This window comes from Thamnophis sirtalis, unplaced genomic scaffold (assembly GCF_051295495.1).
Source record: "Thamnophis sirtalis isolate CommonGarterSnake01/CBP01778 unplaced genomic scaffold, rThaSir2_p1.2 scaffold_4, whole genome shotgun sequence".
Lineage (NCBI taxonomy): Eukaryota > Metazoa > Chordata > Lepidosauria > Squamata > Natricidae > Thamnophis > Thamnophis sirtalis.
The window spans coordinates 120488291-120511755 of NW_028261384.1; the positions used below are offsets into that span (position 1 = coordinate 120488291).

Sequence of the window (23465 nt, forward strand, 5' to 3'; positions counted from 1 at the left end):
CGATTTTTCATTTTTTTTATTTGATTTGATTTCTCTCTCTCTTTCCTTTCTTTTTTTTGTAGGTAGGTGACATGATTAGAAATTAGGTAGGATAGAAAGAATTTTTTTTTAAACAAAGGGTGACATGAGTAAAAGTTAGAATAAGAGATAGAAATAAAAGAAAAGGGGAATATTAGTGTATACACTTTTATATAATAAAATAAAATAAGAATAATAATAAGAGAAAACCTGGAATAATAGTAGAATAATGACAGATTGAAACTTTATATAAATATGTATTACTATTAGAAATATATAAGTTGGTTGAAAGTAATAATTATGACTAATGCTATTAGTTTTATTTGTATTAGAATGTATAACACCCAGTGCCACAATGTTTACGCATTAATGTTTGTAAAAATATAAATAAAAATTTAAAAACTTCCAAAAAAATCTCAGAGTGATGGTTGTGCTGCCTCTAGAATATTAATTCCACTATCACAGTTTTTCCTTACAGTATGAACCGTTGGATCTATTCAAATGGTGGGCAGAAACTAACCATCAGCCAAGGGTGCTTGAAACCAGATTCCTGCCCTAAGCGTAAATCTAGAATCAGTGATGTAAATAACATTTTCCAGTTCAACAATATTAACATTTGATTGGAATTTGCTTCTAGTATTTTGGTATCCATTATTCTATATTTTGCCTTCACAACTATGAAGCTATTTTCTGTAAACCTCATAAAACTCTCCCCTGATAGCCATATACAAAGATGGCCCAAATACATTTTGGGTGTTTCCCAACCATGGCTACTTTAAGCTATGTGGATTTCAACATTCCAATTCCAAAATTCTCCAACCAACATAGCAATGGCCCATTAGGCTTTGCTAATGTGCCATTAATATATAGCCTGTGTTTAAAACATTATAGAAGAGGCATAAGTTTTATTGGACAAGACTGAAATTGCTTTGAAAGTGGACTTAAAAATGACAGACTAAAAGAATGATGTGGAAAAAGATGGTAAACTACAGACTATCAGAATGATACCAGCTGATGTCTTAATAATTAAAAATGATACATAAATAACAAATAAATGAAAAAAGTGACCTGGATAATGATATAAGGATAATAATGATATAGGATAATAATCCTACATTAGATTTAGAAAAAAAAAGTCCTGTTAAAGTTTTGAAAGATTTTATGAGAAGGAGAAAAAAAAATATTAAAAAAATCCAGTATTTGAAGGGATTAAAGATGAAGTTTGTTAAAAGTAAAAGGAATATGGATATGTCTAATTTAATGAAAAGAAGAACTAAAGGTGACATGATAACAGGGTTCTAATATCTCAGGGGTTGCCACAAATAAGATGGAGTCAGGTTATTCTCCAAAACCCGAGGGTAGAACAAGAAGCAATGGGTGGGAACTAATCAAGGAGAGAAGCAATTTAGAACTGAGGAGAAAATTCCTGACCTTTAGACAATTAATCAGTGGAACAGCTTGCCTCCAGAAGTTGTGAATGCTCCAACACTGGAAGTTTTAAAGAAGAGATTAGATAACCATTTGTCTGAAGTGGTGTAGGATTTCCTGCCTGAGCAGGGTGTTGGACAAGTAGACCTCCAAGTTCCCTTCCAACTCTGTTATTCTATTCTATTCTATTTGAATATAAAAATGCTTTATTTGAGCAAGGTTAAATTCGTATGTTATCTCTGGTTACCCTTAATGGACTTTTACTAACTGGGATCAAATGGCTGCCATTACACTTGCTTACAAATAAGAGATGAGATGTATGGGAAGAAGGTATCATTAGTTGTATTTTAAGAGAAAATGATATGTTACTAAAAATGCATATACTTCATATACTTATGAACCGATAAGTCACTTCTTTATATATTTTTCTTTTTTCTTTCTTTTCTATTTTTCTTTCCATTCCTTTTACTTCTTTTTAGTTAGCACTCATTCGTAAATTCTAATGCCCACCGTCCCCCCTCCCTCACCTCGCAAACCCATAGAAATCTTTCAGGCTGGGTGTTACAGTCCAGCTGAATCTGAAGGCATTAGACAGGGAGCATATCACTTGTGCTGTCCTAAGTTTCCTAAATCATTAAGTTATTGAGTCAGGAAAACCTTGGTTACTTTGGCCACACACTACCTGAAGGTTTACATCAGTGTTTTTCAAACTGAGCTGCGTAAAGATGTATGGACTTCAACTCCCAGAATTCCCCAGCCAGCGTAGGGAATAGTTCAAGGCTGACTGGGGAATTCTGGGAGTTGAAGTCTACACATCTTAGCGCGGCCCAGTTTGCTGTTGCAAACGTGAAAGAGTTAAAAAAATATATACGCCGCAGCCATGCTCCTAGAGTGGCTCGGCGAGCGCCATCCAAAGGGAGGCGATGCAAGATGCGATCTCGCTTTTCCGTTCCGTCCAAAGATGGAAAGAAACGGAACGTGGCCTTCAATTTGATCCCCTTTATTATTAGCCTCGAGGGGAACCGCAACAGCGGTGAGTCCTGGGCAGGGAGAAAAAAGAGACGGAAGCCAGCGGCGAGAGTCCCGGGCTGGAGAAACTAGGGAAACAACGCCTCGCTTTGCTTCGCTCCACCAGCCACGTGGTTCCAGAGCTCGAGGGGCTTTTTTGGATCGCGGGAGGGTCGCCCTTTGGGGGCGGGCAGTGAAGTTGGTTTGGGGCTTTCTCTGGTCAATGCACGCGTGTCCTACCCACGCCGTGCACGGAAGATTCGGGTCTTACTAAATTGATTCGCGCTAGTTTTAGGCGGAGCGGGGTGGTGGAAGGGGAGGGAGAACCGCGCTATACGGTGCAAGTATGCAGGTGGAGGATGCTGACTTGCTTTTGCTTTGAAAAGCAACGCAAAAAAGCTCCCTGCAAGTCGGGCATCGCTGCAGCCGGAAATCAAGGGTCCCCGTCCCCCCACATCCACCCCTCGCTTTCTCTCCTTGTTGGGTTAGTCTTCTGCTTGCAGGGAGTTTGTGGCGAGCTGTTTTTGGCAGCGCGAGCATTAAAAAGTGTGCGCTTCCCCATCCGTGTCCTGAAGTGGTGCAGTCCGCTCTTCCGCTGCGCTCGGAGGCGAAGAGGGAAGCGCGAGGTAGGCTGCATGAAAGCGAAAGGTGAGCCAGCAGGGCCCTTCCACTCAATCCCCCTTTTTTTGGAGGGGGGTTTGTTTCACTATTTAACCCCTCTCCTCCCAGAGCCGCCTTGCTAAAAGGGTCGCCTCCGTGTCAGAGGAAGAGACGGGACGGTGATCTCGACTCGCTTCGTTGGGCAGACCCGGGACTCATGGTAGCCTGGCAATGGTCGTGATAACCTTCAGGAGCCCTCCCTTTATTTTGTTTTCTGCTCTCCTTGTGCATTTCGTTGCCCTGAAAATCACGTTGCATTTTTCCCCTTTCATTTTGACATGAAAAAGAGGGTGTGACAGATTATTATTATTATTATTATTATTATTATTATTATTATTCTCTTTTATTCATTAAACATGAAACTCGGTCAACTGAACATTAAAAAATGCATCACAAATACCATTGACTGGTGCTAGTGGTTGATATGGGCTGCTGCCAGCATCCTAGGTATCAACCAAGTATCTTCTTATTTATTTATTTTATTCATTAAACATGAAACTCAGTCAACTGAATATTTAAACTTATTATTATTGTTGCTGTGTAATCTTTGACTTGCCAATATTATTCCTTTCCTCTCTCAAGATGTGCCTGTTCTTTTGTTTATTTCTCTGAACCATTTCAGATGCTTTCACCTTTTATGCCTTGTGACAGGATCTGCATCACAGAATGCTTCTCTTTCTACAGCTCTTTTCCAAAAGCTTTGGGACAAAAGACCCTCTTCCCCTTCCCCTAAGTCATATTAACTAAGATCATCTATCTACATTTGAAATAACTTCATCTTGTTTTCTTGTGTTTCCTTGTTCTGTTTATTTTCCTAGTTATTTTCCTTCCTATTTTTAGATTGTAAGAGCCTTGGGACAGGGAACTGACCTCATTTTTTATGGATAACCTCTGCATGGATTGTTGATTTAAAAAAAAAGAATAAAAGAATAAATAGGAAGCAGAATAAGGCAATAGAAGAAACTGAAACCCTGCAAATAGGAAGCCAGCAGTATTTTCTCTGATGCCCTAAATCTTTATTTACATTTTTAAAGAATGAGATCTGTCTACAGTATTACCATTTGTTTTCTCTTTCATTTACAGCTCGTTCTTCTCCAGGTTTAGTATTTTTGTGCTGCTAAGAAGGTAACCAGATAAATTTCACATAGTTTTATTTAAATATTTTTGGTATGTAGTCAGAGCACCTAAGGGATAAATATTTGATAAATAGTTTTGATGAATGGCTATTACATTGAGAATAATTAAAAGGCTGTATAAATTTTTCAGTGTTTATGGTTATCTCCCAGCAAAATATTTTCTAACTAACACTGCCTTTATGGTAAGGATGGCAGCTGAAAATTTTCACCTCAGAGATAATTAGGAATAAATCTTACCAAATACAATCAAATGGCATTTAAAAAAAAGGCATGAAGAGAATGTTGACGTCAAAGCATTACATCAAAGCTATAATGCAAACTTCAAACAAAACAGTAACCAAGGAAATTTGGTCGCATAAATTGAAAATAATGTTACTTTAAAAGTCTTATTTTTGGGAAACTATCAGTCTCCCATTTTTTCTGACAGGAGTATGCCCACACTGCCTTCTTACAGATTTCACTAACCCCTGCCGAAGTCTGGCCCCAGAGCGCTTTGAAAGAGTCTGCAGCAGAGACACAGCTGCTCCATTGGCAGCTCATCGGGCCACAAAATGGCTGCACAGCAACACCCAAACAACATGGCTGCTCTTTCAAAAGAGGTAGAGGACATGAGATGTCCGTTGCAGGTCCAGGTGAAAATGGAAACTCCCTGCCAGGCAAGTGACAGTGCAAAAGAGGGAGAAGGAAATTGCCCTGCCACCATTCCATCTGCAACCAGTGAAGAGTTCACAAGAGCGGTGTCCAGGGTGAAGCAGGAGCTGGCCGAAGAGCTACCGCAGAGCTGGGAGTGCCAGTGGCAAAGGGTGCTAGAGGTGGTGCCTGCTCCCTTCATCACTCCAGTCTGGGACAGCCAGCAGTTGCCTCCTTTGACTCAAGGGGGCAGCACCGAGGCCTACCTGGCCACCTTTGAGCGTGTGGCGGACGCTTCACAATGGCCACGGGAAGAGTGGGTGACTCGCCTTGTGCCAGTCCTTAGTGGACAAGCTCAGCAGGCCTATTTCACCCTGGATGCAAAAGACAAAGCTGATTATGGGAAGGTGAAGGTGGCCATTCTGAGGCTGGATGACTATCTCGCCCTCGAGGCGCATCGCCAGCGTTTCAGGCATTTCTGCTACCGGGCTGCCGATGGGCCCCGGATGGCATGTCAGCAACTGCAGGAGCTCTGTCACTGCTGGCTGAGGCCTGAAGGCCAGAGCAAGGAGCAAATCCTGGATCTGCTCATCTTGGAGCAGTTCCTTGTCATCCTTCCACAGGAAATGCAGGACTGGATTAGGGAGCGCGGTCCGGAGACGTGTGATCAAGCGGTGGCCTTGGCAGAGGAGTACCTGCAGGAGCAGCAGGAGACAGAGAAGTGGGCCCAACAGGTGAGGAATAGCTAGTTTTTCTGGGGAGGATGGAGGACCCGCCAGGATAGGCAAAAGGGAAAGCACATTTTGCTGCCATGAGAGATCAAGAAAAGTCAGGGCTGTGAGTTGAAAACAAGAGCCTAGAAAAAGGCAGTGACAGGCCACCCCCGTTATCTTGCTAAGAAAATCTCATGAAGTCACCAGGAAGTTCAGCTCATAGGAGATTTTTTTAAAAATTATACCTAGACATGCATAAAATATTTATACATACCTATAGTATACATACATATATGTAGAAAAGGGTATTGTTTTAGCTTTTGTAAAGAATTGGGCAATATAGTACACCGCGAAACTATCAGTATAGGTAATCCTCAACTCATAACTGGTTGCTTAGCAACTGTTCCAGGTTCCGATGGAACTACTTGGAAATACAACCTAGATTTGATTCTCCACCTGACATGTGATTGTACTTTAGGCACTTAGCAACTGGGCCAAATTTGCAGCATCTGGTCATGTGACTGCATTTCACGATGGTTTTGCCAAACACTGGCATTTATTTCCAGTTGTTGGCAAAACTGCTCATAGAAAAACTGTTGGTTCACTTAATGACCGCCACAAAAAAGTTTATAAGATCAAGTTGGTGATGTGACCAACCTGCTTTGGTCATCATGAGTGAATGACTATCAAGAGAGGCGCTATTATAATTGTAATTCGGAAGTCTACCCCTATTACATGTATAGATGTATAATAAATGATGGCCTCTTACAAGACTGTCCTGAAAGACTATACACCCCCAAATAAAAAACCCAAGCTTATGTGTATGAGTATTAATAATGAAGAAAATTGCCTACCCAATTCAAAAGGCAGTATGTATCAAATAGATGGGAAGGGCAAACCAAAATCTTTAAAATTTACTGTTACCCTGTGTGTAATCAGTTATGATTGACTGGAAGATACTGAACAAATCAGTATATATTTCCATGCTGGTTACTCTGTACTCTGTACTCTGTAGGCAAATGCACCATTACTGTGTGTAAATGAGCTAAGCTGGGTAGATTGTGGGAGAAACTGATCAGCAAACTCTATCTGCATTATTTGGGCTGATTGTACTGCTATTGGAATAAAGCAATCACAATTTATTTGTTTTGACTGCTGAAGAATTACATATGCTGCATATCCCATCTTTTCTGTGTAGTTTTCTTTTTTATTGTATGGGCAGTACTTTTCTTTGTGCATCAATATGGTCCAGAAACTTGACTAACGTCATCAAAGTTCTGCACTCAACATCAGTTTCAAAGGCCTACCCATTGTATCCAGTACAGATGCTCATAATTCTAATATACATCCTGTCCTTAGATTAACTACTCTAATCATGTCTATCTTTATTTCAGGTAACTGTACCAATTGAGATGGTGATAGTTAATTCTCCCACTGTAGATCAGTCCCAGTCAGAAGCAAAACATCTCCACAAAGAACAGGTTGACAATGAAAATAGTATTTCTCAAGGTAACTGTTTTATTCTATTAAACAATATATGAAAAGAAAAAAACTATATATTCAACAGTGTTACTACATAATGCAGTGATAACATAAAAAAGCAGGGGAAGCCCTGGAAAATTAAGTTTTGAACAAAAGAATTCCAAAAAGATTTGACCATATTGCTCAAAATTCTTTATTGCCTCTTTGTCGGGGAAAAAAATCAGACTGGCTAGAAGCACATTTCAGCAGCCCACTGCTAAAAGTCAAGCCATATTATATTATTTCTCCATGCCTCCAAAATCTATGATTCTTGATGTCTTTATAATTTCCAAATATTGGAGATACTACCAAAAAAAATTCTATGCCATTTATATGCAATCTACATATACGAAAATGGCTGTATGTGTGTATATTCCAGCATAACTCTGGAACGCCTCAAGCAATTTCAACCAAACTTGGTACACAGATGACTTACTCTCTGGAAAAAAAAACTACTGTGGGGGTAAGACACCCCTAAAACTCCTCGGGGTGCACTGTTCTGTTGTGATTGTTGTCACAGCCTGTTGTGTCTTAAAATGGCTTCTGCTGTGAATGGCTTCTACTGTACAGCGCAGTGGAGTTGCCATGATAATGGCTTCACAGTACTCCACAAGGGGGCTTCCTCTGGTAAAGGGGGAAATCCAACATTAGACAATACGTTTGGTCTGGACATTTCCCCCCTATAAATAAATACCTGGGCAGCGCTGGATTATCAGCTAGTTTTTAATATAAGTGAAAATGAATTTCATGTTATTTAAAGCAGCCTTCTACTTAACCAAGACAGGATTATTCAGCCTGATTTTTCAGAGACTTGTAAATAATTGACAAATATAATTACCCCCCCCTTCTTCCTATAAAAAGCGGAAATTGTTTGCAATATAATCATAATAAAAGTTTTTCAGAAAGAAAAGATTTGCTGCTAATCTTTTTTATTCTGTGAGTTTTTGTACTACAGTATTACAATCTGGTTTCTGTTAACTCTTAATTTGGGTCCTGGATTAATTTCTCTTAAACCTTCTGAGAAAAGGAACGGATCCAAAAAAAATGTGACCCAGTACAGGTAGCCCTCAAATTAAAACCATCCTTTTAGGAACCATTAAAAGTTACAACAGCACTAAAAAAAAGTGACTTATGACCGGTCCTCAAACTTAACCACCATCCTTGCAGTCATGTGATCAAAATTTGGGGACTTGGCAACTAGCATGTGTTTTGCAATAGTTGCAGCATTCTGGGGTCAGGTGCATTTGCAGTCTTCCCAGCTGGCTTCTGGCAAGCAGTTAATGGGAGATGCCAGATTTATTCATTCATTTAACTACAGTAGTGACAACATGGCAAAAGAAAAAAGGTACTTGGTAAAATTGAGCAGGCTTCACTTAATGACCTTTTTAAAGGGTAACCTTGCTTTTAAAGAATAAAGTAGTTGACTGCTAGTAAAGGTAGTACTCAACTTACAACAGTTCATTTAGTGACCATTGGAAGTTACAACAGCACTAAAAAAAAGTGACTTACATCCGTTTTTAACACTTACAACCGTGCCAACATCTCTGAAATTTCGATGCTTGGCAACTGGTTCATATTTATGATGGTTGCAGTGTCCCGGGATCATGTGATCAACTTTGCAGCCACCTGACAATCAAGTCAATGGAAAAATCAGATTCACTTAATAACCGGGTCACTAATTTAACAACTGCACTGATTCACATAACTGTGGCAAGAAGGGTCGTAAAATGGGCAAAACTCACTTCAATGTCTCAGCAATATAAATTTTGGGCTCCGTTGTAGTCATAAATTGAGGACTGCTTATGTTAAGCAAGAGGGAAGAGGAGGAAATTACTGTGTTTTTTACACTATAAGATGTACTTCCCTCCCCAAAGTGGGTGAAGATGTGCATCTTATAGAGCGAATATTGTGTGTGTGGGAGGTGTTGTGTAGCAGTGGGGTTTGCTGCCCCCATCTGTCACCACTGCTGCCGTTCGCCGCTGCCAAGGAACGCTGGAGCCTTCGCTGCCAAGCAGCTGTTGGATTGGCCTCCTGGAATACCGCTGATCAGCTGTTCTAGGCAGTAGGGATGATCATTGCCGATGGCGATAGGCAGTGGTGATCCCCACCATCTAGAATAGCTGATATTCCTAGAACAGTGGTATTCCGGGAGGCCGATCCAACCACCAGTTAGCTGCTCTGCAGCGAAGGCTTCAGCATTCCCTGGTGGCAGCGGCTCAGCTCAGTTGACTGGTGGGCGCAACGGAGCAGAGTTCTGACAAGCCATGTGCTGGGGCTGCAATAACTTGCTGAAGCTGACCAGGCTGTTTGCTGTTTGCTGCAAAGGATGCTAGCCATATGAATACCTCGTGGATGCTGGGAGGCAGAGGCAGATTTCCCCCCCCTATTTTCCTCCTCTAAAGATAATGTGAGTCTTATGGTCCGGCGTGTGCTCTCGCTACCAACCCGGTAGTGAAGAAAATAGAATACCATTACTGCATTAAGGATAAAAATTACGCCGAGATGAAGAAAAGATACCTTATTCTTCTAGGCACTGCTTGGAGAGTCCAAGCATGGGTTAACACAGTCTATCTGCCCTAGGACTGAGTATCTTTTTTCTTTGACCATGCCTCCCCTTTGTCTCTAATATCTCAGTTTAAAAACTCAGTCCGCCCAAGACGACTTAGTTTGGGGAGTTCCTTGGCCTTAGGGCAGATAGACTGAACTTCCCATTCTACTTAAGAATCTATAAAATTTGAATTCCATCCTATGGCCACCAGGAAAACGTTGTGAATCTGGAAACCTGTGCTCCAGGCTAAGGCTGAGAGATTGCTGGGGCAACTGCCCAACGCTAGGTTTAACGAGTTCCTCACTGGGCGGAGACCAGCGAGGGGAGGGCGAATGACAGGGAGGTTGCAGAGTTCCATCCCACTTCCCAGCACCTGGAAAATTGCGCAGCACGACCCGAGCCTCTGAGGAGCTCCAGCGAGTGTGAGCGACCTCCTCATCATCCTGGTGATTGAGGCTGCAGAGTCCCGGCCAGTGTGCCGACTCTCTCGTCATTCCGGCGGTTGCGGCGGCCATTTTAAAGAGCCCTTCGCGCCTTTTTCCTTCGATGGGAAGGGCGAGGTGGCGCGTGCAGCCGCCACCATTTTCTGGCAGTTGGTAGCCGCATGTAACTGTGGAAGGTACTCGGTCAGCGGAGCGAGCGGCGGCCGCGGATTCAGTGTCATGGGCCACAATCTCGCAGGAATCACAAGCAGCGGCAGGTTGGGAGGCCTCGAGGCCGCGACCGGGCTCGCATTACCTACAACCAACAGCACAATCTCTTCTCTCAGCTGCGGACGGCCGCCAGGAGACCAGAGCCTCGCCTGGGTCACCAGCAGGTCTCCCCTCAGGTGGAACATCTCCCAGGCAGCAGAGGGCGGCTGGAGGAAGGGTATTGTCTTTCAGGCTTCCCTCTCCTCCCTCGGATCTGTGGGCACTCGCAGCCAGCTGGCTCGGGCCTATTTACGACCCTTTGAACCCCTCTGTATAACCACCGCTACTGAGCCACCATGCCAGTCGGAGGTTCTGAGGCCCAGGCAGCACAGTCAGGGCCTTCAGCCAAGAGGAGCAGGGTGGAGCTTCCCCCAAAGTGGCTAAAGGGGGCAAGGGTGGTACTAGCAAGAGCCCAGCAGGGGCCCCTGGGGCTAGTGACAGTGCCAAACACCACAAGGCCAGTGTGGGATCGCCCAGGCCAAGGGGACAAGACCCTTCACCTGAACGAATGGAGATCCCTGAACCAACCCCAGGCCAGAGGGAGGATAGGGTGCCTGACTCCCCTCAGGAGAGTGGGTCTCCCTCATCTGTTGGCAGCATCTCCAGGGACTCATCCCCCGAGGCATCCTGGGGTTATCCTGACTCCCCCAGCTCTTCCCTAAGAGAGGAGCTGGACCCTTTCCAAAATGTTCCTCCCGCTCAGAAGGGTTTCATTTCTGGAAGTAGCGGAGGCCGGAGGGCCTCCAACAGATCCCACCGCAGGAGAAATAAAAAATCTGGCCTTTCTGCTGAGATGAGGGAGATAATAACTCTAGCTATCTCCCAAGGAATCGCGGAAGGCATCAAGCAGAAAAGTAGCAGGAAGGCAATGGTTCCCAAAACTAAGCCTACTCCCAAACAGGTGGCAATTCTATTGCTATGGAGGAGTCCGTCGTGGAGGAGGGGGAGGTACAGGACTTTGAGCTGTCGGAGGATGAGGACCTTCCTCCAGATAAGCCTGCCTTCACTGGTCTCTTTAAACCCTCTCTCTTCAAGTCCATCCTTCATAAGGCGAAGGCTGCCACTGAGCTTGGTGCTACCCCCAAGAGCTTGACTGCAGGGACTTCCACTAAGGACCATAAGGAGGGCTTGTTCAAGGAACCGCCCTCGGTCCAGGAATCCATCCCAGTCCCAGACCTCTTCTTAGACGTAGTTCAGAGGCAGTGGATTCAACCTGGCACCCTGACCAATCGCAGTGGGGGGGGATAAGACCCTGTATGCCATAGAGAATAGGATGGAGGAGGCCCTGAAGTTTCCAGAAGTGGACACTCCAGTGGTCTCTTTGACCTCTAACTCCAACCTGCTGGCGGACCTCTTGGAAGGTCTCAAGGCAGAAGACAAAAAATCAGAGAAGGCGTGTCTGAAGACTCATCAGGCGGCTGTCTGGGCTGTTAGGGCATCCACCTCTGCATCATTTTTTATCCATTCCTCGCTCCTCTGGTTGAGGCAGCTGAGAGCCAAGCTTCCCTCCCGAGATCTCGGTGGAGACATGACCTAACTAAAATCATCACCGCAGTCGAATACTCCACCAATGCTTCCCTGAACGCAGCCAAATTTGCGTCCAGGGCGCTGGCTTCCAACGTGACCTCTCGACACTTGCTCTGGCTCTGCCATTGTCAGGCGGAGATGAAGGCCAAGTGGAAGCTGGCCTCTGCCCCCTTCAAGGGGGGTCTCTTGTTTGAGGAAGCGTTAGACAAGTTTACTATTGAGACAAAAGATAAGAGAAAGATCTTACCTGCAACTCTCAAAAAGTCTGATCGCAAAGGGTCTGGCTCCTTTCGGAGGCAGCCATTTCGGTCGCAGGACAGCGCCCAACCTTCCACCTCTTCCTCCTATACCAGGCCTTATTCCCAGCAGGGCGATAGAGGTCAGTACAGGGGTTCCTTTGGGTTGCGTGGTAGGCAACAACACCAACACTCCTTTCGAAAGCCCTTTTGTGGCGAATCCAACTCCCGGAACTTCTGTCGCAGGAAGTGACCACCACAGGGATCCCCCCATAGGGGGTCGGCTACAGTACTACGCCGACAAATGGGGGGAGATAACAACAGACAAGTGGGTCTTATGCATGATCAGGACGGGACTCCGGCTGGAGTTCCTGTCACTTCCCCAACGGACCTTCATTGGCCCTCGCCCAGGAGCTCCCTGAAAAGGGAACTCATGCAGGCAGAAATCCGTTATCTCATGCAAATAAGGGCTATAGAACCGGTATCCAGGGAGCAGCAAAACAGGGCTTTTACTCCATCTTATTTCTGGTACCCAAGGCATCCGGGGGGTGGAGGGCCATCCTGGACCTGAATCGCCTAAACCTCCATCTGGCATACAGGCGGTTCAAAATGCAATCCCTCTATTCCATCTTGGATTGTGTGAGGCAGGGGGATCTCCTTAACTCAATAGATCTGAAGGAGGCCTATCTCCACGTGCCCATGCATGCGCATCACAGGAAGTTCCTGAGGTTCTTCGAAGGGGAGCACTATCAATATCGTGCTCTTCCTTCGGACTTTCCTCCGCAACCAGGACATTTATGAAGCTGCTGGCCGTAGTGGCGGCTCACCTCCGGAACCGTCCCATCCGCCTGGAGTGTTATCTCGACGACATCATTATTCACTCCTCCAGCCAGGCCCAAGCGCAGCGGGACTCCAGACTACCATCAGGACTCTCCAGCAGCATGGCTTTTCAGTAAACCTGAAGAAGAGCCACCTGGAGCCAACCACACGAATTCAGCACCTGGGTGTTATTCTGGACTCGAACTCTTGCAAGGTTTTCCTGTCCCCGGAGCGCCTGAGGACTCTCAGGGACAAAGTGCGAATTTGCAGCGCATCCAGGTCAGTGCAGATTGTCCAGTTATCCCAGCTACTGGGCGTCATGATATAATGCCTGAAGGTGGCTCCCTGGGCTCGTCTCCATGCCAGGGAACTACAATGGTTCCTCCTACCCATGCAAAGGGCAAAGGACAGCAATTCACACAGGCGCGTCCATGTCCCCGTCCCCCCCCAAGGTGACTCACTCTCTCACCTGGTGGAGGTCAAAAGCAGTGAAGAGGGTGTGCCTGTTCAAAGAACCCAAAAGGGTCGTTGTAACCACCGACGCCAGCCTTCAAGGGTGGGGAGCGCATTGCCAGGGCCATCTGGCCCAGGGACTGTGGAGCCAGAGGGAGTCTGCCAGCAGCATCAATTGGCTGGAGCTCCGGGCAGCCCGGCTCGCTCTGCATCAGTTCTCCCCTCAGGTTGCGGGCCGGCACGTGCTGTTGCTCACTGACAACATGGCAACGAAGGCCCACATCAACAAAGAAGGCGGCACGCACTCCAGATCACTGATGACGGAGGCAGAGACTCTGGGCAGGTGGGCGGAATGGCACCTGCTATCCATCAAGGCAGACCACATTTCAGGGACCAGCAACCGGGAGGCGGATTGATTGAGCTGGCAAACGATAGACCATTTGGAGTGGCGGTTGCACCAGGACATATTCCATCAGATCGTTCAGAGGTTCGGCGAACCACAGGTCGATCTCTTTGCCACCCGCCTCAACACCCACCTGCCGAGGTTCTACTCCCGTTACTCGTCTCCAGGGGCAGAGGGGACGAACACCCTGAGATGTAGGTGGCCTCCCAGGCTCCTGTATGCATTTCCCCCGCTCCCGCTCATCCCACAGGTAGTGGCCAAGCTCCTGGAGGAGGAAGCGGAAATCCTGCTCGTGGCACCCCATTAGCCCAGGAGATCCTGGTACGCGGACCTTGTCAGTCTCTCTGTACGAAAGCCCTGGAGGATTCCTCAGGAGATCATCTCCCTCAGCCAGGGGCGATAACTCACCCAGAGCCACAATGGCTGCAACTAGCCATCTGGCACTTGAGCAGGACCTCCTGAGGAAAGAAAAATGTCCTGACAAGGTCATCCAAACCATTCACGTAAGACGGGTAGTTCAGGTCCAGGAGACCTTCTACAAACAGAATATATGAGGCCACCTGGAGGGCATTCTCTACATGGGGTCAAGACAAGGGATTGTGAGACACTGAGGCTTCTATTCCGCAGGTGCTGGACTTTCTGCAAGACGGGTTGGACAAGGGCCTGGCCCCCAACACCTTGCGCCGCCAAGTGGCAGCCCTGTCCACCGTTATCTCCAGAGGTTCCTCCTGCACCTTAAGCCAGCACCTTCAGGTGAAGAGGTTCCTGAAGGGTGCGTCAAACATCAGGCCTCCTATGGTGCACCGATACCTGTCATGGAACTTACTGTTTGTCCTTCGAGCATTGACGGGAGCTCCGTTCGAGCCACTTCAAACTACATCTCTGCGACATCTGACCATTAAAACAGCCTTCTTGGTCACGATCACCTCGGCTAGGAGGATGTCAGAACTAGCGGCCCTCTCGGTTAGGGAGGACCTATGCATTATACACCCAGATAGGATCATATTGCGACTTGATCCGATGTTTGTGCCTAAAGTCAATTCACTCTTTCACAGAGCGCAGGAAGTGATCCTTCCTAACTTCTGCCCTAAACCGTCACATCCCAGAGAAAGGGAGTGGCACAAATTGGACGTAAGACGGGTAGTTGGCATTTACGTCAAGAGGACCAAAGACTTTAGAGGCTCGGAAGCGTTATTTGTCTCCTTTCATCCTGGGTCGCAAGGGCATAAAGCATCGTCGCATACCATTGGACGTTGGCTGCGGGCCAATATTAAACTGGCGTACGAGACTCAAGCCAAGCCGGTTCCGGGCCGGGTGACTGCTCATTCTACAAGAAGTGCGGCCACATCTGTGGCATGGGCGACCCAGGCATCGATCATTGACATCTGTAGGGCAGCCACGTGGGCATCCCCCACGGCCTTCATCCGTAACTACAAGATAGACACCTTTGCCTTGGCCGAAGCCTCCTTGGGGCGAAGAATATTGCAGAGGGTGGCGGAGGCTCCGGACTCTTAACGGTTCTCCCCGCCCAGGGACATCATAGCTTGGGTATGTCCCATGCTTGGACTCTCCAAGCAGCGCCTAGGAAAAAGGCCATTGGCTTACCTGAACGGTCGTTCTCTGGGCGCTGTGGGAGAGTCCAAACCCGCCCTGAATCAGGATTACCTCAAGGTGACATCAAGGATCTGTGGAGGCAGTCCTTCACGGAGTGTTCTTCGTTTTTAAACTGAGATATTAGAGGCAAAGGGGAGGCGTGGTCAAAGAAAAAAGATACTCAGTCCTAGGGCAGATGGACTGTGTTAACCCATGCTTGGACTCTCCCGCAGCGCCCAGAGAACGACCATTCAGGTAAGCCAATGGTCTTTTTTGAAAGGGGACAAATTTGATATAGAACATTATATGAGGAATAAGGGACCTTCTGACTGTTTTTAAGTTTCACATCCCAGGGCAAAATGTGAAGCAGCTTAATTTTTTAAATGCTGCCCTTATTTTTTTCGAAATGATTTTATGTATAATAACTATTAATCTGAGCTTCCCAATATGCTGACTTTAACACTGGGGCCATAACTTACTTATTTTAGGAGTCATATCCTCTGCTTGGGCAATGTATATCATTCTGATTAGCTGAAATGATATTCCATAGATATGCTATTACTGTTAGTCTTTGATTTATTATCACAACTTGAGCCTAAAATTTCTGTCTAAGCAAGATGCTGTTAACTGAGTTTTGGCCCATTTCACATCCTTTCTTGCAACAGATGTTAAGTGGATCACTGCACTTGTTAAGTGAATCTGGCTTCCCCATTGACTTTGCTTTTCAGAAGATCCCAAAAAGTGATTGAATGACCCGGGGATACTGCCATCTTAAATACATGCCAGTTGCCAAGCTTCTAAATTTTGATCAGGTGGTTATGGAGATGATACAACAGTCAAAGATCATTTTTTTCAGTGCTATTGTACTCTGGTTCACTAAACAAATGGTTGTAAATTGAGGATACCTATATTTTAATCGTAATTGGTCTGACCTAGGCTTCCTGAGACAGTAAAAATCACACACTTTTTATTTAAATGGCTGTGAATTATGTTCATTCACAGCCCGTGATGATTCACAACCCGTCAGTCAAGAGTCCGACAGAAGTATGACACAGTCTTTCAGGGTAAGGCTGATAAGCCCCCACCTTGATCTTCCTTGAAATGCTGCCAAAGACCTAATTGCCAATTAGTCTTGCGAGGCCAAAGGGAGCACAGAATCAAGTGGAGTTTTAGAGTTTAAACCGACCAGAACGAACAAAATTGCTCCTTATCTTATGGGAGGGGCCAGTCATCTCCAAGTCTTCCTTCCGAGTCACCCCTTTTGTCTTAACTGCTTTTGCCTTCTGGCAGCTCTGCCCATGTGCACACTGGGAACAGGCCTCCCCCTGTTCTCTGCCTCGCTGATATCAGACTCCAGAGGCAGCAGATAACTCACAGATAGCCCTGCCCCCCCCCTCCCCCGTCTGCCGCTGACATACAGCCCTCCTCTGAGCCTTCCCCAGACTCCAGGACCAGCCCATGTTCCTCCCCAATCTCCTCACTGTCCGACTCTGCTCCCAGCTCCGCAGGCCGTTGGTGGACCACAACAATAATTTTTATTTTAATCATAATTTTTAGAAATGAATATTTGCAATCTGTTTTTAAATAAACAGCTGAGGAAGCCCTCTGTGCACATTCCTCAGGGCAGGTGATGTCATGGAACTCTGAATAGTTTAGTATCTGTAGTATAAATGAAGTGTAAATATAAGGCTTGCAGAAAAGTCATTTGTCAAACTTAAAAGTACTTCCGGTTGTGAAGAAGCATGCATCAAATTAGAAACAAATGAAATACAGTTTTTAAGGAATCAGAAAATACAGAGATAACCTTGCTTATTTTCTAAGCAAGAAAAAGAGAAAACTATTTTATAGTGGGCTGTATTGTGGCCAATTTTGTACATTCTGCTAAGATATGCCCTATTTTAACCGTTTGAAAAATAAATGATAACTCTCTGGATTTCCATAGGCTAGGCCACAACCCATATTTGCAAACCACAATCGCTAAATCCATTAAGCCAAAACCAGATAACCATGTTATGTCTTAGTTCAATGTGTGGACTGCAGGGGTGAGTTTTTACATTATCATGAACCACTTCCCAACAATGTGAACATCTTAATTGTTGTCCTAAATAAAGTAAGTCACATTATGTCTTAATGTATGTTAGTGTTCTGCCTCTGCACTTTAGCTTTTCAGTTTAATCCTGGCTGGTGGCAGTTCTTTAACACTTTTCCTCACTATATGTAGTCCTCAACTTAACACCACAATTGAGCCCAAAATTTCTGTTGCCAAGTGTGCTAGTTAAGTGAGTTTGTCCAATTGTACAACCTTTCTTGCCACAGTTGTTAAATGAATCACTGCAAATGTTAAATTATTAATACAGTTGTTAGGTGTATCTGGCTTCCCTGGTGATTTTACTTGTCAGAAGGTGATCACATGAAGCTGGGATACTGCAACCATCATAAATACACCATATTGCCAAAAGTATTCGCTCACCCATCCAAATAATCAGAATCAGGTGTTCCAATCACTTCCATGGCCACAGGTGTATAAAATCAAGTACCTAAGCATGCAGACTATTTTTACAAACATTTGTGAAAGAATGGGTTGCTCTCTGGAGCTCAGTGAACTCCAGCGTGGAACTGTGATAGGACCATTCTTCCACCTGTGCAACAAATCCAGTCGTGAAATTTCCTCGCTCCTAAATATTCCACAGTCAACTATCAGCTGTATTATAAGAATGTGGAAGTATTTGGGAACGACAGCAACTCAGCCACAAAGTGATAGGCCACATAAACCCCCTCCAACATCAATGTGTGACCTCACAAGTGCGCTTCTGGAAGAATGGTCAAACATCCCCATAAACACACTCCTAAACCTTGTGGACACCCTTCCTAGAAGAGTTGAAGCTGTTATACCTGCAAAAGGTGGACCAACGTCATATTGAACCCTATGGATTAGGGATGGGATGTCACTTACAGGAAGTTCATATGCGAGTAAAGGCAGGTGAGCGAATACTTTTGGCAATATAGTGTATGAGCAAGTTGCCAAACATGGAGATGCTGTCGTAAATCAAGAACTACCTGTACTATATACCTTGGTACCTCAATTTAGAACTTAGAAACTATAAAATTTTGGTCTCTTTTTTTAAGAATGTATATAAATGTTTTATTTATGGTGTTAATGTGGGACTGCATTTTATGCAAAATCTGTTTGGCGAAACAAATCTATAGTAAATTAACAATAACAATCCCCAAACAATATCACCAAACAGCACTTCATCGATATTTTAATCTTAACATTAAAGCTAAAACTTTAAAACACAAATATTAATAAATACTGTTACTCCATAACATGCATGCTTGGCTCTTGCAGATATATTCCACTTAAACATAAAAAAGCAAATGCATCTAAAACTGAAAAAAGTACAAAAACGTCTAACATATTAATGGCTTTAAAACGGGAAAGGGGGAAGTGATGTGCTAAAAGCAAGAAAAGAGTGGTTAAATTAAATGGTCAACCAATACCAATTCATTTTTGTGCTACTAACCAGAGACCTATGTTAAGTCTTGACACAGGTGACTTTGGTACCATTAAAGAAGCCCTACTTGTAAATGTACATTCCTTGTGCAAAGCAGTATATATAGTTTAGATATAAAAAATAGCATGGAATAGAATCCAAGAAACTGCAAAGCACTGTTAATGTGTGTACTACAAGAATTGTATCATCTTTACTCGTTTTCTCATCTCACCACTATACCTTTCTTCTAACATCCGTTCCAAAAGAAAGGAAAAAGGAAAAAACCCATCAGAGAATTCTTCAGAGTACTTCCAGAATAATTCAGGAAGCTATATAGTCTGAGAGGGAAAAAAAATCCAAAAAGCATGCTTAGGACAACACAAATGCACACACACCCTGTGGACCTTGGCATATTGATTGCAATTGAGACAACCCATTTAAGTACAACTAATTTTGTACTTAAAATTTTGGTCTTTCTTATCACTTCTCTTTCTTCAATCAGAAGGCAGTTTTGCCAGAATGGGGGCAAAGGATTTACACCAAGGAGAGTTGGAGGCAGAGGAACGAGGATGGATGTCTCCAGAATTCGGGGAGGTCCTTTTCCCAAAAAGCAGTGATCTTCCCAGAAGATCACATGTGAGCAAGTGTGATTCAGAAAGGCCACAGAAAGGCAGCCTTTCCACAAGAATGATTAAGGACGAAGTGTTTGGGGGAGTCCCGACCGACCTAGAAACGAAACGACATCTGTGTAAGGAATGTGGGAAAAGGTTTCGGAAGAAGTGGGATCTCATCAGGCATGAAAGGATCCACACGGGTGAGAAACCGTATCAATGTCCAGAATGTGGGAATAGCTTCAACCGGAACACAACCCTCACAAAACATCTCCTCATTCATTCAGGAGAGAAGCCTCACCAGTGCACGTACTGCGGAAAGAGGTTCACACGGCGTTCACATGTTGTGAATCACCAGAGACGCCACTCATGGTAGGTACCCCTCTTCTCTTGGTTGTGTGGTTGGAAAACTCACCATTCACTAAATCCCCATGTAGGCCATCTTGCGTTCTTGGGGATAAAAGAAGGAGCTAAAACTAAGGCAAAAAATAGATATGCAAGTTGAAAGGAAATGTGGGCAAGAGGAGCATGACCTAATAAATCTTTATTGACATTTGCTTCTTAAGGGATCATCATAAATCAGTATTTCTCGGGCTTGAACATATGTGGACTTCAATTCCTAGAATGACCCAGCTATCATGCTGCCTGGGGAATTCTGGGAGCTGAAGTCCATTTGTATTAAGGTTGAGAAATACTGTAACAAACATTCAGATTGCAGAAGAAAGAAGATTATTAGGATGGAGAAAAAACCATTTTCATTGGAGCTATGAAGTTCCCATTGGCTGGAGATTGAAACAAACACCTGATGAAAAACAGATGGGGTATATAGTGACCTCGAGAATCCTGAACTACAGTCCTAGCTAACATTGTGCATGGTGAGGGATGCTGCCAGGAGAAATCAACAATGGGAAGGCTACAGGATTCCCTGCTCCTGTTTTAAGGAGATGGGGGCTGTTGTGTGATTAAAGAAGTGGGAGGCAAAGTCCAATATGATCAATCAGCCTTACTTGAGTGTCCTTTTGCATAGTTATCCAGAAATCAGCCTCATTGGACACAGGAACTGTGACTGGTTTAGGTTTAGGTTTTAGGTTTTATTAGTATTTGTAGGCCGCCCTTTTCCCTGAGGGGACTCAGGGCGGCTCACACAAAACCGGGAAGGGGAAATACAAACATAAGATAAGAACATATAATAAAATAATAGGCAACATACATTCATCATTCGGGAGGGGTAACTATCCTTATCCCCAGGCCTGACGGGGCCTGACTGATTAATACACTTGAGTTGTTTTTATGTACAACGTATTAAACCACTGTTTCTCAACCTTAGTGGCTTTAAGAGGTGTGTGGATTTCAGCTCTCAGAATTCCCCAACCAGCATGGATTTTGGTCTGCATGGCTGGCTGAAGAATTCTGGGAATTGAAGTCTATGCTGTTAAGTTGCTACAGTTAAAAAACACTCTTATTAGATACACCCCAGAAATTTAGCCAATTCTGATTCAGGAGAAGAAGCATTTAACTATTAAACTCCAAAGGACCCTACGCCGGTTGTTAGACAAAATTTCTGGCCAGAAAAATCACCCAATGCAGAACACCAGCCACTTCTGAGCTAATAGCCTCCATTTTCCAGTTAATCTTGCAAGGAAACAATATGTGATGAATAGCAACTGGAAATACAAGACCACACATTGCAAAATTTGCAGCTATGGTCTGTCAATCAAAGTACCTGTACTTCCCCAAAAAGGGATTAGCTGCTTCCTGCCTGATTATCTAATGGGGTCCTTGATTAAAAGGACCCTTACAAGTGTTTTCTATGTACAAGGATCATGGATGCTGAGCAAAACCAGAAAAAGAGGTTAGGGGATCCGTATTTCCCCAAATGAGAGCATTAGATCCTATTAACGTGATTGCATGCTGCCAAATCTGTCTATATACTTGGGTTAATAGCAGCCTGTGTTAAAAGTAGTTGTGTAGCCGAGCAAGTGGCTTTTTTTTCCTTTTAAAATAACTTCTGCATCCTAGTTTCAACCTCTGGCATCTTTAGAATCAGAGAACCAATGAGCTTGCAAAGTATCTGTTTAAAGACCCGACAGGTAGTCCACAAGTTATGACCATGATTGAACCTGGAAATTTTAGTCGTAAATCATGATGGTCATAAAGCAAATCACCATGCGCCCAGACCCAATTTTACTACCTTTTTCATGTGGACATTAAGCGAACAGTCATTGTGAACCTGTTGTTCACTATGGAGCAGGTTTTGCCAGAAACCAGAAGTAAACTCCAGTTTCCAGCAAAAACATCGTAAATTGCAATCACTTGACCATGGATTACCATAAATGCAGACGGTTGCTGAGTGCCTAAAATGCAGTCATGTGATCATAGGAGGGGGGGCACCTGATGTCAGAACATCAAAACCGGGTTGTAAGTATCTATTGGAGGGTTCATCATAACTTTGAATAGTCACTAAGCGACTGGCTGTAAATCGAGGACTGCCTATACCACAAGTCCAGAATATATATGAATGAATGACAAGCAAGCTGATTTTTTCATTTTTGTTTTAAGTGACTGTATCATTTTTTTCCCTGAATGTCCTCTTCAATGCTTTTCTAAGTGTTGAAGGCTGACCAATTTCAGCTTAAAAATATGGCTCATTTGAAAGAGGACCGGTCTTGATTTTCTTATGATTCTGATTGTCTGTCCTCTACTTTGTTCGCAGCCAAGGAAGATCTTGACAAAAGGATCTACTGCTTCCAGTTTGGGCAACAGATTGAGAAGCCCTGTATGACCGGGGAATAAAGGTAGCTCAGTTTGTGTCCTGCAGGGTTTGGAATCTAGACCAAGGGTAGGAGTGGTGTGGATTGTTGACTATTTTTTGTTTGTCCACATCTTGAATATGATCAAAATGAGTCTGAGGACACACAGCTCTCAGGGGCATCCGTTCTGTTGAATGTACAAAGGAAAATCTGTACATATTTATGCCATTCAGTAACGATAGGAGAACTGAGACTCAATCCAAATCAAAAGACTATTCATCCACATTTTACTTGATCTAGAATGGGAGTGGATGCTCCTGGGAAAATTGCTAATTTTGATCAGTATTTTTGTATCAGCTAAAGCCTTGTAAAATCAGAAAAATCCTTTCTCTGCTTCGCTGTACTTATGCCCAAAACAAATGATGCTCATTAAGGAAGTAAGATTTAAAGGCAAAACATCTTCCAGTAATGAAGCAGGCTAGCAAAATGATACTTGCCAGCCATTTGGGAAAGCAGTCCACAGATTTAACTTCTAAAGTGATGGAGCTAGGTGGAAAAGCGATACTAACCATTAACTCAGGATAAAAGAAATTCCAAGTTTTAAGTAAGAGGCAAGACTGATTGATTGACCTAGAAGCACTGACCTGGTATGCTCTTAAATGCAAATTTAGATCCAGAATATATTCCCATCATGGAGACTTCAGTCCTATTGCACGTCAAGCTGCCCAGATGTAGATATAGGTTTTGCAGTGCAATTTGGGGAAGGCAGGCCAGATGGGAAAACAGAAAGCAAAGTGGCCTCATTGTACATTGTGCTTGCTGGGATGGATTTTTATATTGCGCTGTGGCAAATCTTTAGGAATGATCACACTTTTACTGCAAGGTTAGAAAACTGTGGCCTTCCAGTGGCTGCTAAATACCAGCTCCCAGCATTCCTCACAACTGGCCATGCTGGAATAATGTGAAGTGAAAATGACTTGGCTATTTAATGATTCATTTTTTATTCTGTACAGTAGAAAACCAGTGCAACATTTGTTTACATAATAAGTTATTTCCCCCTTTTTAACAAACAGTCTGAAAACTGCTTAGACACTTTTGATTACAGAATTCATAAATTAATTTTCACAAAGACAGACATTCGTTTTAATATATTGTTAAATCATTTTGGCTTTTCAAGCTTAAGATCCTATTCTAACAGCAGTACATATATTTCATGTGAGGGGGG

At 44.1% G+C, this 23465-nt stretch overlaps 1 protein-coding gene across 11 annotated transcripts; it reads left to right on the top strand.

The window, feature by feature from the left end:
* The first annotated feature begins 2340 nt into the window (after positions 1–2340).
* LOC106546545 (zinc finger protein 24) lies at positions 2341–23465 on the top strand. Of its 11 annotated transcripts, none has more exons than XM_087713979.1 (6): positions 2342–2479; positions 4198–4239; positions 4678–5614; positions 6988–7102; positions 19382–19862; positions 22204–23465. In XM_087713979.1, exons 3-6 carry the CDS (start codon positions 4802–4804, stop codon positions 22217–22219), a joined length of 1425 nt encoding a protein of 474 aa, XP_087570105.1. In that variant the 5' UTR covers positions 2342–2479; positions 4198–4239; positions 4678–4801; the 3' UTR covers positions 22220–23465. The 11 variants fall into 11 exon arrangements, with proteins under 11 accessions (XP_087570107.1, XP_087570105.1, XP_087570104.1 ...); XM_087713978.1 differs by having other exon boundaries at positions 4705–5614; XM_087713981.1 differs by lacking the exon at positions 4198–4239 and having other exon boundaries at positions 2341–2479; positions 4705–5614.

What these genes read in the sequence shown, in the direction of transcription:
- LOC106546545 (XM_087713981.1), top strand. Translation starts at nt 4,802, where the DNA reads ATGGCTGCACAGCAACACCCAAACAACATGGCTGCTCTTTCAAAAGAG. An exon ending in CAGAGAAGTGGGCCCAACAG is followed by an intron (nt 5,615 to 6,987) that starts GTGAGGAATAGC and finishes TCTTTATTTCAG; the next exon opens with GTAACTGTACCAATTGAGAT. An exon ending in TGAAAATAGTATTTCTCAAG is followed by an intron (nt 7,103 to 19,381) that starts GTAACTGTTTTA and finishes TTCTTCAATCAG; the next exon opens with AAGGCAGTTTTGCCAGAATG.